Source organism: Nerophis ophidion, linkage group LG18, assembly GCF_033978795.1.
Source record: "Nerophis ophidion isolate RoL-2023_Sa linkage group LG18, RoL_Noph_v1.0, whole genome shotgun sequence".
Taxonomy (NCBI): domain Eukaryota; kingdom Metazoa; phylum Chordata; class Actinopteri; order Syngnathiformes; family Syngnathidae; genus Nerophis; species Nerophis ophidion.
This window is the reverse complement of record NC_084628.1, coordinates 8769201-8788597: the sequence shown is the minus strand read 5'-3', so window position 1 is coordinate 8788597 and position 19397 is coordinate 8769201. Positions and strand designations below refer to the sequence as shown.

General features: G+C 41.2%; 1 protein-coding gene across 2 annotated transcripts; it reads left to right on the top strand.

Annotated features, from left to right (window-relative positions):
* The first annotated feature begins 417 nt into the window (after window positions 1-417).
* On the top strand, window positions 418-18819 carry dhx40 (DEAH (Asp-Glu-Ala-His) box polypeptide 40). 2 transcript variants are annotated; one of them, XM_061878694.1, is made up of 17 exons: window positions 418-812; window positions 1078-1223; window positions 1298-1417; window positions 6747-6983; window positions 7066-7132; window positions 8426-8557; window positions 8627-8726; window positions 8797-8883; window positions 10641-10823; window positions 12503-12583; window positions 12652-12809; window positions 15020-15134; window positions 15213-15321; window positions 15391-15485; window positions 15558-15627; window positions 15695-15923; window positions 18601-18819. In XM_061878694.1, exons 1-17 carry the CDS (start codon window positions 638-640, stop codon window positions 18720-18722), a joined length of 2226 nt encoding a protein of 741 aa, XP_061734678.1. In that variant the 5' UTR covers window positions 418-637; the 3' UTR covers window positions 18723-18819. The 2 variants fall into 2 exon arrangements, with proteins under 2 accessions (XP_061734678.1, XP_061734677.1); XM_061878693.1 differs by having other exon boundaries at window positions 419-812; window positions 18598-18819.
* Window positions 18820-19397: the final 578 nt, after the last annotated feature.

Here is a 19397-nt window from a genome sequence, read left to right as displayed (position 1 = left end):
TTTTTCCAAATAGTTCAAGAAAGACCACTACAAATGAGCAATATTTTGCACTGTTATACAATTTAATAAATCAGAAACTGATGACAAAGTGCTGTATTTTACTTCTTTGTCTCTTTTTTTTTCAACCAAAAATGCTTTTCTCTGATTAGGGGGTACTTGAATTAAAAAAAAATTCAGAGGGGTTACATCGCTTATCGGTTGAGAATCACTGCACTAGACTGTTTGGTTTCAATATATGCATATATTTTAAACGTGTTTTCTCCGTTGGTGGGAAACTGCAATGCATCACATTAAGCCAATTGTTCGAATGTTTCTCAAAACGTACCGCGCATCTTTCTCTTGACCAATTCCATGTTTTGCGTCTATCCATGCTTTTATTTTGATAGAGCCCCTCGCACGTGACCAGAGATTGACCAATAGAAACACAGAGTGCAATAGTTTGCGGAAGTTTCCCCCTGACCGTGTCGTCTTTTTTTTTTACGCGGTGACGAAAGCTATTTTGTTTTAAATGTGTTTTTCTTAACGCGGTGACGAAAGCTATTTCGTTTTAAATGATAGTAGGGACGGGAGGCCAATGTTATAGTCGAATTAATCATTGTCCGGTGTATATTCCACGGTCACACCGACCGTAACAGTAATGTCCAAATCGAAGTCATCGCGGCATCTCAAAGAAAATGAGTGCAAACTGTTGCCAATCTACAAGCACAAAGCCAAACTGATCCAGGCAGTGAAAGAAAGCACTTTTTTGGTGGTCACAGGTGAGACTGGCAGTGGGAAAACGACCCAGCTTCCACAGTACTTGCACGGCGCAGGTGAGCCCTTTTCTGTGTTTCCATCCAATATATACCGCTTATTCCCTTTGGGGTCGTGGGGGGCGCTGTTGCCTATCTCAGTTACAATCGGGCAGAAGGCAGGGTACACCCTGGACAAGTCGCCATCTCATCGCAGGGCCAACACAGATAGACAGACAACATTCACATTCACACACTTTCCTGTGTTTATTGATACGTATTCAGATGTTAAACACATGCTTTAATTTGTGGTAGTCATCGGTTTGATGTTGTGTTTACCTGTCAGGTTTTTGTAAAGATGGCAAAATTTGCGTCACCCAGCCCCGCCGGGTGGCTGCCATTACCGTGGCCCAGAGGGTGGCCCAGGAGATGCAGTGCACCCTGGGTAAAAAGGTGGGCTACCAGGTGCGCTTCGACGACTGCACGTCACAGGTGAGAGACCACGCCCACCAGCATTGTCTGTTTTCTGTTGTGAGATGGTGATTTCATGATGGTTTTTGAGGCAGGACACGGAGGTGAAGTACATGACGGATGGCTGTTTGCTCAGAGAGGTTCTGGCAGACCCAGGACTGGCTCAGTATGGTGTCGTGGTCCTGGATGAGGTCCATGAGCGAAGCCTCAACACCGTGAGTTGCCACACGAAAAGCATGAGACACACTCATGGGGAAAATAGCTTTGAAGTAGTATATATTGCTTTACAGTAGGGCTGGGCGATATGGCCTTTTTTTTTTAATATCTCAATATTTTTAGGCCATGTCACGATACACGATATATACATCTCGATATTTTGCCTTAGCCTTAAAGGCCTACTGAAATTAGATTTTTTTATTTAAACAGGGAGAGCAGGTCCATTCTTTGTGTCATACCTGATCATTTCGCGATATTGCCATATTTTTGCTGAAAGGATTTAGTAGAGAATATCAACGATAAAGTTCGCAACTTTTGGTCGCTAATAAAAAAAGCCTTGCCTGTACCGGAAGTAGCAGACGATGTGCGTGTGACGTCACGCGTTGTGGAGCTCCTCACATCCTCACATTGTTTAAAATCATAGCCACCAGCAGCGAGAGCGATTCGGACCGAGAAAGCGACAATTTCCCCATTAATTTGAGCGAGGATGAACGATTCGTGGATGAGGATAGTGAGTGTGAAGGACTAGGGAAAAAAAAAAGACGAGGGCAGTGGGAGCGATTCAGATATTATTAGACACATTTACTAGGATAATTCTGGAAGATCCCTTATCTGCTTAGTGTGTTACTAGTGTTTTAGTGAGATTATATAGTCATACCTGAAAGTCGGAGTGGTGTGGTGACCGCCTGTGTCTCTGAGGGAAGCCACGGAGGAGCCAAGAAAGTCGCAGCTGCCTCTTTGACAGCTGCAGGAGAAACGACGCAAGCTCCGCTCATGTTTACGAAAAGAGCCAACTTTTTACCACAATTTTCCCACCGAAACCTGCCGGTTGACCACTCTGTTCCATATTAAAGCTTCACAACAAACTAAGAAACACCGGCTGTGTTTGTGTTGCTACGGCCGGCTGCAATACACCGCTTTCCACCAACATCTTTCTTATTTGTAGTCTCCAATATTAATTGAACAAATTGCAAAGGATTCAGCAACACAGAAGTCCAGAATACTGTGTAATTATACGATAAAAACAGACTACTTTTCCCCGTGATCGGTGCTGGGAGAACATGTCCGCTACCACCGGTGACGTCACGCGCACGTGTCATCATACGCGTCATCATTCCGCAACGTTTTCAACAGGATACCTCGCGGGAAATTTAAAATTGCAATGTGGTGAACTAAACCGGCCGTATTGGCATGTGTTGCAATGTTAATATTTCATCATTGATGTACAAACTATCAGACTGCGTGGTCGGTAGTAGTGGGTTTCAGTAGGCCTTTAAATGAACACTTGAAGCATGTAATCACAGCAGTATGATGATTGTTTGTGTCTACATTAAAACATTCTTCTTCATACTGCATTAATATATGCTCATTTTAAACTTTCATGCAGAGAGGGAAATCATAACTAAGTCAATTGACCAAAACTGTATTTATTAAACAGTTATTAAGCAGTGGCACAAACTTTCATGTAATTTCAAAACAGAAAGTGCAAGATTGTCAGAGACATTTTAAAACAAGCTATGAGTGCACTTTTGTGCATGATGTCACTAAAATGACATATCAGATCAATACTAAATTAAAGTGTACGTTTTGTACAGAACGTCATTACAATAGTTAAAAACAAATAAAGTGAACTTTTGTGCATGATGTCACACAATATATTTCAATAACTGTCAAATAAAATGAGCTGCAAAATAGGAAATCAAATCACTATGTGGTGGGTTACTGCGGACGTTATCTCCTTATGTTGTTCACAATTTTTTTCAAACGGTGTTGATGTGGAAATGTTTACCTCGGCAATTTGCTGGTGTGGCACTGAACGGAGATGTTGACATGCGGAGTAAACACTCTTCATTCTCTAGCAGGTGACTTTTCAAATGATGCTACACATCAGCAGTAATGCTACTTTTTGTAGCAAGGCTTCTGCCCCACACTTGACAAATTACGGTTGTCTGTTTGACATATTCCCACTTGAAGCCAAACCACTGCCTGACGATGGACCGTGTGTAGTTTTTCTTGGGAATGAATTCTTCCTTCATTTGTTACCAGATTGGCCCCTTTTTTCTCTCGTATTACCATTCGCAACACAGCTAATGTTACCCATGCTGCTACCTCTCTACTCTGCGAGGGCGTATACGTATGTGACGTATGACGTGACAGTATGTGACGTATGTAAGAAGGTGCACTTGCTGTCTGTGAGGAGAGACAGGAAAGAGTGGGAAGAGCCTGCAGTGTAATGCCAGCAGCTAAAAGCAACTGCGTGAGAACGTATACTCGAATATCACAATATAGTCATTTTCTATATCGCACAGAGACAAACCGGCGATATATCAAGCATATCGATATATCGATATATCGTTCCTCCCTAATTTACAGTACCTTTTATGCTCTTAAAATTGTTTATAGTGTATATTTTCTGCTGGATCTACTCTCTATTTTATGCTGCAGCTGTTACATATACTGTAATACATGGTAAATTCATTCATTCATTCATTTTTTATTTATCTCCTTCATTGATGTGCATCTTTGATCGATAAACAATTATACCACAATTATACAATTTTACATTTAGACACCAATGCCTGAGAAGGAGCAGGATGGAGAAAAATCTTATATTTTCCTGCCCCCTTCATTATGATACGTAGTCTTACTTCATGGATATCATACAAACCAACAAATACAAACAAATGTAATGAAAAAAAAACAAAAAACACAAGTGCAAAACTTCATGAAGTACAAACCGTACAAAGAAAAATAATAACAATATAAATATAAATGAAGGGCTTCACGGTGGAAGAGGGGTTAGTGCGTCTGCCTCACAATACGAAGGTCCTGAGTAGTCTTGGGTTCAATCCCGGGCTCTGGATCTTTCTGTGTGGAGTTTGCATGTTCTCCCCGTGAATGCGTGGGTTCCCTCCGGGTACTCCGGCTTCCTCCCACTTCCAAAGACATGCACCTGGGGATAGGTTGATTGGCAACACCAATTGGCCCTAGTGTGTGAATGTGAGTGTGAATGTTGTCTGTCTATCTGTGTTGGCCCTGCGATGAGGTAGCGACTTGTCCAGGGTGTACATTGCCTTCCGCCCGATTGTACCCCGCGACCCCAAAGGGAATAAGCGGTAGAAAATGGATGGATGGAATATAAATGAAGTTGAAGTACCAATGATTGTCACACACACACACGAGGTGTGGCGAAATTATTCTCTGTATTTGACCCATCACCCTTGATCACCCCCTGGGAGGTGAGGGGAGCAGTGGGCTGCAGCGGGGGCCGCGCCCGGGAATCATTTTTAGTGATTCAACCCGCAATTCCAACCCTAAATGCTGAGTGGAAAGCAGGGAGGTAATGGGCCCCATTTTTATTCGTTATATATTGTATATATAATAAAAAACATATAATATAATACAATATATCAGTATATCAATAAATCAATCAATGTTTACTTATATAGCCCTAAATCACTAGTGTCTCAAAGGGCTGCACAAACCACTACGACATCCTCGGTAGGCCCACATAAGGGCAAGGAAAAACTCACACCCAGTGGGACGTCGGTGACAATGATGACTATGAGAACCTTGGAGAGGAGGAAAGCAATGGATGTCGAGCGGGTCTAACATGATACTGTGAAAGTTCAATCCATAATGGATCCAACACAGTCGCGAGATTCCAGTCCAAAGCGGATCCAACACAGCAGCGAGAGTCCCGTTCACAGCGGAGCCAGCAGGAAAACATCCCAAGCGGAGGCGGATCAGCAGCGCAGAGATGTCCCCAGCCGATACACAGGCGAGCAGTACATGGCCACCGGATCGGACCGGACCCCCTCCACAAGGGAGAGTGGGACATAGGAGAAAAAGAAAAGAAACGGAAGATCAACTGGTCTAAAAAGGGAGTCTATTTAAAGGCTAGAGTATACAAATTAGTTTTAAGGTGAGACTTAAATGCTTCTACTGAGGTGGCATCTCGAACTTCTACCGGGAGGGCATTCCAGAGTACTGGAGCCCGAAATGAAAATGCTCTATAGCCCACAGACTTTTTTTGGGCTTTGGGAATCACTAATAAGCCGGAGTCCTTTGAACGCAGATTTCTTGCCGGGACATATGTCATATACTGTAAGTACATTATGTAAATATGACATATATGTTATATTTCATATTGCTACTACAGTACATTTTTTGTCTATTTTATACCTGCATTGTCCTATCCACCCTTACACTTTCCATCCTTTGTAACTGAGCCACTGTGTGGAACAATATCCCTTGTGGATCATTAATGTTTGTCTAAGTATACGACTAATAATTATTAACTTCCAGCGATTCAGCCAACCATTTCTACCGCTTGTCCCTTTTGGGTTATCGGGGGTTGCTGGAGCCTATCTCAGCTGCTTTCGGGCGGAAGGCGGGGTACACTCTGGAAAAGTCGCTACCTCATCACAGGGCCAACACAGATAGACAGACAACATTCACACTCACATTCACACACTCTGCACCATTTTAGTGTTGCCAAGCAACCTATCCCCAGGTGCATGTCTTTGGAGGTAGGAGGAAGCCGGAGTACCCGGAGGGAACCCACGCAGTCAGGGGGAGGACATGCAAACTCCACACAGGACCTTCGTATTGTGAGGCACGTGCTGCCCGTGAGAGACACTATTGGGAAAAATAGCTATAACACTGTCATTTGGAAATAGTAAATATAAAAATGTTAAAAAATCCACTGTAAATTTGCAGTACCTTTCATCCATCTATCCATTTTCTACCGCTTATTTCCTTTGGGGTCGCGGGTTGCGCTGGTGCCTATCTCAGCTTCAATCGGGCAGAAGGCGGGGTACACCCCGGACAAGTTGCCATCTCATCGCAGGGCCAACACAGATAGACAGACAACATTCACACTCACATTCACAGACTTTCATCCATCCATCCATTTCCTACTGATTGTCCCTTTCGGGGTAATGGGGAGTGCTGAAGCCTATCTCAGCTGCATTTGATTTTCCTTATTCTGGCACATACAACTATGATAGATGTCTCAAAAAAACTTTAAAATAAGAAGTTCATTCCTGTAGTTTTTTTTTTTTCTTGCACTAGTCCTGCTGTATTCTCATAAACATTTACATTATTAGACATCAGAGGGACACACTATAGAAAACGGATTGATGAAAATATTACAACTTTTTTGTTGAAAATTACAACAATGTTCTTATTCAGGTGTAATATTACTATTCTTCTTATTATTATTATGTTTTTTATTATTGTTATTGGTATTATTGTCCTTTCTACTATAGTGGCTTGGCGAGTACTCTAGGTGAGGCATGTTTAACATGATTGTTTATATTTTAGGATATCCTCCTGGGCTTACTGAAGAAGGTCTTCTCTGATCCCGCTGAGGCAATGAGGGGACGCTCTTTCCCACTGAAGGTGGTGGTGATGTCGGCCACCTTGGAGACGGAGAAGCTTTCTGCCTTTCTCGGGGGCTGTCCTGTATTCACTATACCTGGGAGGACTTTTCCTGTGACGTGCACATTTGGCAACGCTGTAGGACCAAAGGACTTGGACAGCATGGGTTATGTGAAAGAGGTATGCAACGATATCTTATCGAACAAGATTCAAAGCTTGGTGTTTTGATACAACTCTTTTTTTATCGTACTTTGCTGCCCAGGTTGTGTCTTTGGCGCTGGATATCCACACTAGTGAGATGGCGGGAGACATTCTGGTGTTTTTAACTGGTTGGCCATATCCTCTCTTTACAGCATGAACCCTAAAACTATACACTGATTTGTGTCTTTGTTACTAAAGCTTTTTTTTTTTACACTTAATTTATGTACATGAAATTTTTGCATTTGAATTTTGTGAACTGAAACAAATTTAAATTAATTGAAAAAACATTATTGGCAAAATTCAGTAGATAAAAAGTCAGTGTTTTATAACTCAGTGTATAAAATTTCAGTGTTTTAAATTCAATGTATAAAAATTCAGTTTTTTTGTCAGGTTTTAAAACTGATGACATCTATTAAACAAGACAAGAACCAAATAATCAAACAGAGACAGAATTCATTTTGGCTCAGTGAAGAGAAACATGTAAATCTGTACCCTTGTACAGTGTCATTATGCGCTGCCAAAAGATTGTATGCCTTCTCTTTTGTTTGGACTTTCCCTGTTTCTAAGGGCCCGGGGGTTGTAAATAGCCATCGCCTTTGGTGACAGAACAGTTCAAAGAAAAGATCGTAAAACAGTTCACAGAAAAAGTCGTAAAACAGTTCAAAGAAGAGGACCTTGTAGGGGAGTCCGGTCCTGCTTCCTATTTGCTTTGTAGTTCTCGGGTCAAGCCAACATCGTTCTGTTGATTACAATACATGAAAGAAACAGAACAACTTCGTGTTGCTTCCCATCCTACACAGTGGAGTTTTACAGGCCTTCTGCTTGGTAGGATTAAAGACAGTTTTTGTCTGCTTGGACCTCATTGAAACAAAGTTTTGTGATAACTTAGATACAATTATTCTGACAGTTTTTAAAATTTATTGTATAAAACTTCATTCTAAAAAAAAGTCAGTGTATTGAAATTCAGTGCTGAAAAATTCAGTGTATAAGAATTCAATGTAAAAATAGTGTTTTAAAATTCAGTGTAAAAAAAAAAAATTCAGTGCTGAAATATTCAGTTCAAAAAAATGTGCCGCTTCAAAAAGCAAGACTCATTAAGACTGAAGCAATCGATCCTGTCTCAGAACCAGCCACTTTAGAGTTTAAAAACTGAAATTTTATGCACTGAATTTTTAAACACTGAATTATTTTTAAATTGATTTTTTTACACTGATTTTTTTTAACTCTGAATTTTAAAACACACATTTTGCTCACATTTTTTTTCCAATGAAATTGTCAGTATAATTTGATGTAAAACAAAATTGAGTCACATCAATTCAGTGTAAAAAAAAAAGGAAAAAAAAAGCTTTCCTGATAAAGACACAAATTAACCTCCATGTAACGCTTGTTAAAATCTTAACCAATCAATCTGTGTTTGACAGGTCAGTTAGAAATCGAACGCGCCTGCGATTTGCTGTTTGAGAAAGCAGAATATGTAGACTACCGCTACGACGTAAAGGACAAAACAATGGAGGGGCTTCTTATTTTACCTCTCTACGGATCCATGCCTACTGGTAAATTACGACTATTAGATTATGGAATTAAACTTCCTTTTGAGATACACGCTTGCCTCCTCTTTCCAGATCAACAGCGGCAGATTTTTCAGCCACCACCTCCCGGAATAAGGAAGTGCGTTGTGGCCACAAACATCGCCGCTACATCGCTCACCATCGACGGCATCAAGTGAGTACTCTGCTTTGACACATTTATGGCGTTTTGGGTATGGCGTGACTTGATCACACTGTGCTTCCAGGTACATCATCGACAGCGGCTTTGTCAAACAACTCAACCACAACTCCAGGGTAGGCATGGACATTTTGGAAGTGGTGCCCATTTCTCAGTAAGTCACACCTCTTAAAGAGTCATTACTACAGTATCTTTCAATATTTTAGTACCTACCAAGGTCAAAATCCAGCCTTAATGATGGGATTTAGACAGTTTGAAAGTGTTTTTAGCCAGGCTTACTTGTAATGCGCCGTTTTGTGACCTGTGTGAAGTTGGAGTTGTCATGGGGTGGGGTCGCAGCATAATAATATAATGAAAAATGACACAATATGTTACTGCATATGTCAGCAGCTAAATTAGGAGCCTTTGTTTGCTTACTTACTAATAAAAGACAAGTTGTCTTGTATGTTCACTTCCGTAATTTTCGGGTTATAAATCGCTCCGGAGTATAAGTCGCACCGGCCGAAAATGCATAATAAAGAAGGAAATAAACATATATACGTCGCACTGGAGTATAAGTCGCATTTTTGGGGGAAATTTATTTGATAAAATCCAACACCAAGAATAGACATTTGAAAGGCAATTTAAAATAAATAAAGAATATTGACCAACAGGCTGAATAAGTGTACGTTATATGAGGCATAAATAACCAACTGAGAAGGTGCCTGGTATGTTAACGTAACATATTAAGGTAAGAGTCATTCAAATAACTATAACATTTAGAACATGCTATACGTTTGCCAAACAATCTGTCACTCATAATCGATAAATCAGAGGAAATCTTCTTCTTCGATGTCGCTTCTAAACAACTCTGCCAACTCCAAAGGTATGCGCCGCTTCCTCTTGTCGTTTTCTGCTGCATATTTCACGACGTCCAGCTTGTAATTTGCAATACATGATTTTCTTTTTGGTGCCATTTTTGTTCAGCCCTTCTTAGTTTTTATAAGTTACCGCCAACGATGAAATGATCCATTTTAATAGCTACGGCAGTAACATATAGCATATTGCAGTTAGCATTCCATGACCCACAATGCACTTCTGCCATGACCCTCTCCCGCCGAATTCTTATTGGTTGACGTGTGTGTGAGACAATTGCTGACATTTTGTTGGTCTCTTCCGCGAATGAGATAAATAATATTATTTGATATTGTGTAATCTGCAGTACATGATTTCATTTTCGGTGCCATTTTTGTTCAGCCCTTCACAGTTTTTATAAGTCACCGCCAACGATGAAATGATTTACTTTAATAGCTACGGCAGTAGCATATAGCAGTTAGCATTCCATGACCCACAATGCACTTCTGACATGACCCTCCCCCGCCGAATTCTTATTGGTTGACGTGTGTGTGACGATTGCTGACATTTTCTTCGTCTCTTCCGCGAATGAGATAAATAATATTATTTGATATTTTACGGTAAAATGATAATAATTTCACACATAAGTTGCTCCGGAGTATATGTCGCACCCCCGGCAAAAATATGAAAAAACTTGCGACTACTAGTCCAAAAAATACGGTATTTTATTTAATGACAACAGTGTTATTTGGTTGCAATAAGAAAGAAACATGTTTAATTTACCATAAGATTGTTAGTTAAAATAAAGCCTATAACATTTCGTTAGTGGTCCCCTCTATTTTGAAAAGTATCAAAATAGTTTTTGGTATCTACCAAATTTGTATGTATCTGTATAGTATTGTTCACTTATCCACTTTTTCCATGCTTCAAAAGTAACTATTTAATCGCCTCTTCTCTCAAAAGTAGAGCAAAAAAGTTAGGGAGATTTTAGGTTGTTGGTTGGAAAATAATTAAGAAGTCCATTGTTGCAAAGAAAAGTTGTCTGTTTGGATTCATATGTTGACTTGCTGCCGTTAGGAGTGAGGCTCAGCAGAGAGCGGGTCGAGCTGGAAGAACCTCAGCCGGGAGGTGTTTTCGCATCTACACGAAGGAATTCTGGGAAGAGTGCATGCCTGAATATACAATTCCAGAGATCCAGAGGACAAGTCTGACTGCAGTGATCCTCACGCTCAAGTGCCTGGGTGTCCATGATGTCATCAGGTACATGTGCCATTAAGGCTGGACGATATGGCCTTTTTTTGATATCTCAATATTTTTTAAGCCATATCGCGATACACGATATATATCTCGATATTTTGTCTTAGCTTTGAATGAACAATTCCATCCATTTCCTACCGCTTATTCCCTTTGGGGTCGTGGGGGGCGCTGGTGCCTATCTCAGCTACAATTGGGCGGAAGGCAGTGTACACTCTGGACAAGTCGCTACCTCATCGCAGGGCCAACACAGATAGACAGACAACATTAACACTCACATTCACACACTAGGGCCAATTTAGTGTTGCCAATCAACCTATCCCCAGGTGCATGTCTTTGGAAGTGGGAGGAAGCCGGAGTACCCAGAGGAAACCCACGCATTCACGGGGATAACATGCAAACTCCACACAGAAAGATCCCGAGCCCGGGATTGAACCCAGTCTACTCAGGACCTTCGTATTGTGAGGCAGACGCACTAACCCCTCTTCCACCGTGAAGCCCTGAATCAACACTTGATGCATATAATCACAGCAGTATGATGATTGTTTGTGTCTACATTAAAACGTTCTTCTTCATACTGCATTAATACATGCTAATTTTAAACTTTCATGCAGAGAGGGAAATCATAACTAAGTCAATTGACCAAAAGTGTATTTATTAAACAGTTATTAAGCATTGGCACAAACATTCATGTCATTTCCAAAAGAGAAAGTGCAAGATTGTCAGAGACATTTAAAACAAGCTATGAGTGCACTTCTGTACATGATATCACTAAGGTAACATATCAAAACAACACTAAATTAAAGTGCACTTTTTGTACAGAACGCCAGCCACTACAATAGTTTAAAACAAATAAAGTGCACTTTTGTGCATGATGTCACACAAGATATTTCAATAACTGTCAAATAAAAATGAGCTGCATGATAGGAAATAAAATCGCGAAGTGGTAGGTTACTGCGGACGTTATCTCCTTATGTTGTTCACAATTTTTTTATACGGTGTTGATGTGGAAATGGTTGCCTCGGCATTTTGTTGGTGTGCCACCGAACGAGATGTTGACATGCGGAGTAATCACTCTTCATCCTCTAGCAGGTGACTTTTCAAATGAAACTACATATTAGCAGTAATGCTACTTTTTGTAGCAACCCTTTTGCCCCACACTTGACAAATTACGGTTGTCTGTTTGACATATTCCCACTTGAACCCAAACCACCGCCAGACGATGGACCCCCTGCTGTTTTTCTTGGGAATTCATTCTTCCTTCATTTGTTACTAGATTTGCACCTTTTTTCTCTCGTATTACCACTCGCACCACAGCTAGCGTTACCCATGCCGCTACATCTCTGCTCCGCGAGGGCGTATACGTATGTGAAGTATGGAAGAGGGTGCGCTTGCTGTCCGTGAGAAGCAGAGGCAAGAAAGAGCGAGGAGAGCCTGTAGTGTAATGCCAGCAGCTTAAAGCAACTGCGTGAGAACGTATACTCGAATATCACGATATAGTCATTTTCTATATATATACATTCTATAGTATATCGATATATCTATCGCCCAGTCCTATGTGCCGTCTTACCTTTTTAATTTTCCTGAGGGAGCCTTCCTGAAGGAATCAATAAAGTACTATCTATCTATCGACCTTGTTGTCAACATTGCAGTTATGATCTCGTTTAACTATCATTTCTCCACAGGTTCCCCTATCTGGACCCCCCAGAGGAGAGGTTCATCCTAGAGGCGTTGAAACAGCTCTACCAGTTTGACGCTATTGACAGGTCGATCACGCTTTTTAACCAACGCTCTCTTGCCATGGCTTTTAAATTGATGTGGTCTGTTCTGCTAGGAGGGGTCGGGTGACTCACCTGGGCCAGCTGATGGTGGAGTTCCCTCTGCACCCGGGCCTCACCAGGGCTTTGCTCAAAGCCGCCTCGCTGGGCTGCCAGGACCTGTTGCTTCCAGTGGCCGCTATGCTGTCCGTGGAGAATATCTTCATACGACCAGGTAATGTGACACTTATCTGCAAAAGATCCATTTATTCTAAATGCAGTGGAACTTCAAGGTAACGTTTTCCATGACAAGGACCCCAAACTTGATTGATTGATTGATTGAAACTTTTATTAGTAGATTGCACGGTTCAGTACATATTCCGTACAATTGACCACTAAATGGTAACACCCGAATACGTTTTTCAACTTGTTTAAGTCGGGCTCCACATTAATCAATTCATGGTAACTGGTGTAGAGATGGTGTGAGGACCCATTAAGGTATACAGTCCTGGTCAAAAGTTTACGTGTGTGTTTTGTCTCGTCTTGTCTTGTCTCATAGTAACAGTGGTACTATTGTATTTTTAGTGTATAGGAGTTGTTCTTGTTTTTTATTTGTATAGTACTGTCCTTGTATTACATTGTTTATGTTAAATGTGGAATGAGTGAGCTGCGATGAGGTGGCGACTTGTCCAGGGTGTACGCCGCCTTCCGCCCGATTGTAGCTGAGATAGGCACCAGCGCCCCCCGCGACCTCAAATGGAATAAACGGTAGAAAATGGATGGATGGATTAATGAGTGAGAGGGGTTGGGATATTACAAGCCTTGCATAAATGTCTCTGCCAAAATGTAAAAACAATGTGTGTTGTTGTACTGTGCAGGTTTGAAATAAATACTTCAATTCACATACACTTGTAAAGAAGAGAAATGAATTATATTTATATAGCGCTTTTTCATAGTGAAACCCAATATCTAAGTTCCATTTAAACCAGCGTGGTTGGCACTTGGAGCAGGTGGGCGAAGTGTCTTGCCCAAGGACACAACGGCAGTGACTAGGATGGCTGAAGCGGGAATTGAACCTCGAACCCTCAAGTTGCTGGCACGGCCACTCTACCAGATGAGCTATGCCGCACCCTATTAGAGATGATTAAAGTGGGAATATATGTCATTCTACACAGTACATTTATTTTTGTAATACATTTATTAAGAAAAGATAAGGTACTTTATGTACACATATTATTTCCATGCTTTCGGGGGCCACACAAATTGATGTGGTGGGCCAGATCTGGCCCCCGGGCCTTGAGATTTACACCTGTGGAGTAAGAAATACAACACATACGCACGCGGGCGGACATCGCAGTTTATCGATGCCAGCAAAGTATTACATAATGTCATGGCTGTCTTGAGTTTCCAATAATTTCTACAACTCTCATTTTTATGTGATTGGAGAACATACTTGTTGGTCACAAAAAACATTTATGAAGTTTGGTTGTGAATGTGAGTGTGAATGTTGTCTGTCTATCTGTGTTGGCCCTGCGATGAGGTGGCGACTTATCCAGGGTGTACCCTGCCTTCCGCCTGATTGTAGCTGAGATAGGCGCCAGCGCCCCCCGCGACCCCGAAAGGGAATAAGCGGTAGAAAATGGATGGATGGTTCTTTTATGAATTTATTATGGGTTTACTGAAAATGTGAGCAAAACTGCTCGGTCAAAAGTATACATACAGCAATTTTAAGATTTGGTTACATGTCCCTTGGAAAGTTTCATTTTTGGGAGCCATCCACAAGCTTCTGGCAAGCTTCTGCTTGAATTTTTGACCACTCCTTTTGACAAAATTGGTGCAGTTCATTTGTTGGTTTTCTGACATGGACTTGTTTCTTCAGCATTGTCCATTATTTAAGTCAGGACTTTGGGAAGGCCATTCTTTAACCACTTTTTTTTATTTAACTGCAAGGTGTATTGAGTCGTTCCTAAATTACAAATCTTTTATGTGTTGTGAAATTGTTAGTGTATTTAAATACATCTAAATGTGAGGAAAGATTGTGTGGACAAAATATAAATAATATTAAAATACAATAAATAACTGCTCTGAAGTGGTCGCAATCTGTTCCAGAAAACTGATCCATTTAAAGCGTTGCCTTAGGTAATCAGACCTAAATAAATCTGTCCTCTTCATTGAAACCTGTGCTAACTGTACAGTAGAATTTTTTTCTATCATTTCAAGATTTTTAACCTTCATATAAGTGTAAAAATAAGTGAACTACTGTTAACGAATACATGAAAGTAATACAGTGTAAAAATAGATGTGCAATGTAAAAATAACATGCGGTGACACCCTGCCGACACATGAGCATGGTAGACAAAAGTATTGGGACGTGGCTGGAGTCATTTGACCTGCATGCACTCTGCGTTGTTGTCCACTTTACCATTTCTGACTTGTCTCCTCCAGGTCACCCTGAGAAGCAGAAAGAAGCCGATCAGTGTCACAGAGCGCTGGCGGCCGGGAGCGGCGGCATGAACGACTTTGCCACGCTTCTCTGCATTTTCCAGCTGTGTCAATCAAGGTCGCCGTCACTTTCTCAAAATGACATCCTGTCTCTCTTTGTTTCGCTATTGACGCCACACACGCTCGTGTTCTCCAGTGAAAGGCCTTCCGTTTGGTGCAAGGACAATTGGATCCACTGGAGGGCGCTCAAATCGGCATTCAGCGTGGAGACGCAGCTGCGTGACATCCTCCTGCGGCTGCAAAAAGTAACGCTGCACTTCTCAGATTTAACAGGGAGCTGCCATATTTTCACGCTGCTTAATCCTCGTCTTTAGAGGAGAGATTTCCCCGTGGAGGAGTTTGACGGCAATAAAAATGAACTCTTCCGACGATGCCTGTGCACAGGATACTTCACCAATGTTGCCAGAAGGTAACATGTAGACGTAATTGCGACGATAAATTTGACATATTTATGATTCATACTTTCTTCACCGACTTGTAGATCAGTTGGGAAGGTGTTCTGCACAATGGATGGCCACGGCTCCATGGTTCACATCCATCCGTCGTCATCGGTAACATTTTGAAATGACATCTCTGTCATGCGTTGTTGTTTCTAAATATCCTCGCTGTGGCTCTCAGCTGTTTGAGCAGGAGATGGAGCTGGACTGGATTCTCTTCCACGACGTGCTGGTGACATCGCGGGTCTATGTCAGGACCGTCTGTCCCATCAGATACGATTGGGTGAAGGAGCTGCTGCCAAAACTGCACGAGGTGGACGTCTACGAGCTCAGCAGCGTGGCGAGACAGGAAGTGACCGATGAGGAGATGATCAAGTGGGAGAGCAGAGAGGCAGCTAAAAGGCCACCAGGTATTTTGGACCCATTATAATTTGTCTAATGTCAAAGTAGGGCTGGGCGATATGGCCTATTTTTAATATCTCAATATTTTTAGGCCATGTTACAATACACAATATAGATCTCGATATTTTGCCTTAGCCTTGAATGAACACTTGATGCATATAATTGCAGCATTATGATGATTCTATGTGTCTACATTAAAACATTCTTCTTCATGCTGCATCAATATATGCCAGTTTTAAACTTTCATGCAGAGAGGAAAATCACAACTAAGTCAATTGACCAAAACTGTATTTATTAAACAGTTATTAAGCAGTGGCACAAACATTCATGTCGTTTCCAAAACAGAAAGTGCAAGATTGTCAGAGACATTTTAAAACAAGCTATGATTTATTAAAGAGTTATTAAGCAGTGGCACAAACATTCATGTCATTTCCAAAACAGAAAGTGCAAGATTGTCAGAGACATTTTAAAAGAAGCTATGAGTGACCTTTTGTGCATGGTGTCACTAAGATGACATTTCAAAACAACACTGAATTAAAGTGCACTTTTTGTACAGAACGCCACTACAAAAGTTTAAAACAAATAAAGTGCACTTTTTTGCATGATGTCACACAAGATATTTCAATAACTGTCAAATAAAAATGAGCTGCTTTACAGGAAATCAAATAGTGTACGTCCTTCGCTATGTGGTAGGTTCCTGCGGACGTTATCTCCTTCTGTTTTGGACCATTTGTTTCATACGGTGCTGATGTAGAAATGGTTGCCTCTGCATTTTGTTGGTGTGGCACCAGATAGAGATGTTGACATGCGGAGTTTCAAGCCCTCTTCATTTCCTAGTGGGTGACTTTTCAAATGATGCTACATATTAGCAGTAATGCTACTTTTTGTAGCAACGCTTTTGCCCCACACTTGACAAATGACGGTTGTCTGTTTGACATCTTCCCGCTTGAAGCCAAACCACCGCCAGTCGATGGACCCTCTGCTGTTTTTCTTGGGAATTAATTATTCCTTCATTTGTTACTAGATTCGCACCTTCTTTCTCTCGTATTACCACTCGCACCACAGCTAACGTTACCCATGCCACTACCTCTCTGCTCTGCGAGGGCGTATACGTATGTGACTTATGTAAGAAGGTACGCTTGTTTTAGGTCTCTGTGAGAAGGACAGACAAGAAAGAGCGAGGAGAGCCTGGAGTGTAATGCCCGCAGCTAAAAGAAACCGCGTGAGAACGTATACTTGAATATCACGATGTAGTCATTTTCTATATCGCACAGAGACAAACCCGCGATATATCGAGTATATCAATTTATCGCCCAGCCGTATGTCAAAGGAGAACTGCAATTTTTTTTTTTATTATTTGCCTGTCGTTTACAATCCTTATGTAAGACGCATTTTTATTTTTTATTAATGCGTTCAAATTTGTGAAATAGTTCACAATTTGATATAGAAATTGGACATCTCTAATTGTAACAAACGTTGCGAAGCTTCTGTGAAATTAATACGCCGCCTATGCTTTAAATGAGGAAAGTACGTAAATATTACCTTTCTATAAATGTGCCTGTTACTACATTAAATATATAAATAGAGCATGTATACGGAACATTGATGGATGTTTTTTTAGAGTGCTTTAGAGGTGGAACAAAGCGATTTCCATTTGCTCCATTAGAAGCTAACTTTTGTTTCCATTTATTTACTAGTTGGAATGCATAAAATATAGAATTTTTTTTTATTCAATAACTCCTTCATTCGGGCTTCACGGTGGCAGAGGGGTTAGTGCGTCTGCCTCACAATACGAAGGTCTTGCTGTCCTGGGTTCAAATCCAGGCTCGGGATCTTTCTGTGTGGAGTTTGCATGTTCTCCCCGTGAATGCGTGGGTTCCCTCCGAGTACTCCGGCTTCCTCCCACTTCCAAAGACATGCACCTGGGGATAGGTTGATTGGCAACACTAAAATTGGCCCTAGTGTGTGAATGTGAGTGTGAATGTTGTCTGTCTATCTGTGTTGGCCCTGCGATGAGGTGGCGACTTGTCCAGGGTGTACCCCGCCTTCCGCCCGATTGTAGCTGAGATAGGCGCCAGCGCCCCCCGCGACCCCGAACGGGAATAAGGGGCAGAAAATGGATGGATGGAACGCCTTCATTCCACGCTCCATCCAGCTGTATAATCACTCGTTATACAGCAATAGATGATATCTGTCTATTACCTGACACCTTCTATGTTAGCTACCGCTCTTTGTTTATAATGTCTATTTTCTGCAGGATCTACTCTCTTTTTTATGCTGCAGCTGTTACATGTACTGTAATTATGTACTTGGTAGTTGTTATATAGTATATGTTATACAAACATATAATATAATATATCAATATATATCATACACTGTACCTATATTATGTAAATAATACATATGTTATATTTTATATTGCTACTGTTATACATTTTGAGTCTAATTAATACCTGCATTATCCTTTTCATCCTTACCCTTTCCAACCGTTGTAACTGAGCTACAGTGTGGATCAATTTCCCTTGTGGATCAATACAGTTTGTATAAGTCTAAAACAATGTGTTCTTGTCTTACATGAGGATCGTGAATGATACACACATTTTTTTTTAAAAGTACACTTCCCTAACCATGTCATGCCTAGTTGTTTTTTTGTGCCCCCCCCCCCCCCCCCCTCCCTTCCAGAAGTTTCTACTCAGGATCTCTTGAAGAAACTGGAGAAGCGAAATAACGAAAGCACCGTCAGTGATGCGCGCGCTCGCTACCTGCAGCGCAAGCTACAAAGACAACAGAACAGTAACGCTCCCTGACGTTGGAGCACCTACGCCATGATGGACATGATTGACAGTACCATATTTTTAGACTGTATACCCTGACAATAAACATTTTGATACCTTTTTTTTAAAATATATATTTTTGTCTTGATGTTCAGCAGTGAAGCTGCCCACTGCGACCCGACCTCTGATAAGCGGAAGAAGATGGATGGATGGATTGTATTTGTAACAGGTGACACCATAAATGCTCAAATGAACACAATTTGAGTTAAGTGTTAGGTCTCATATAGATTTCTAATTAGTGGCGGTGTTCTGTCCAAATGAGTTACTACCTGGGAAAAAAAATCTAGCAGTTGCAATATTCAAAAGCGGTGTTTATCAATTTCCGATACCGCGTCAAAAAAATGCTATTTTAACTTTCGATTTAGATATCAAAAAACTTTGCAACTTTCGTCATGCTTTCCTGTTTGACAAAAATAAAGTGTTATATTCTATGTATAGTATTTAGTGTCAGGCATATTTAGCCATCAAATAATGCTCACGTTTCGCTCGGTAGTCGGGCACGACTCTTGTTGTCACAGTTACAGGGTGTCCAGACCTTTTCTAACAAGGGGCCGCACACACACACAACCATTCTCACCATTCGGGAGAATGGTTGCCCCGGGAGATTTTCGGTAGAGGCACTGAAATTCGGGAGTCTCCTGGGAAAAT

Excerpts from the sequence above, each read along its gene's own strand:
- dhx40 (XM_061878693.1), top strand. The coding sequence starts at position 638 with ATGTCCAAATCGAAGTCATCGCGGCATCTCAAAGAAAATGAGTGCAAA. Across the intron at positions 1,418-6,746 it reads ATGAGCGAAGCCTCAACACC|GATATCCTCCTGGGCTTACT; the intron begins GTGAGTTGCCAC and ends TTTATATTTTAG. Across the intron at positions 15,924-18,597 it reads GGCAGCTAAAAGGCCACCAG|AAGTTTCTACTCAGGATCTC; the intron begins GTATTTTGGACC and ends CCTCCCTTCCAG.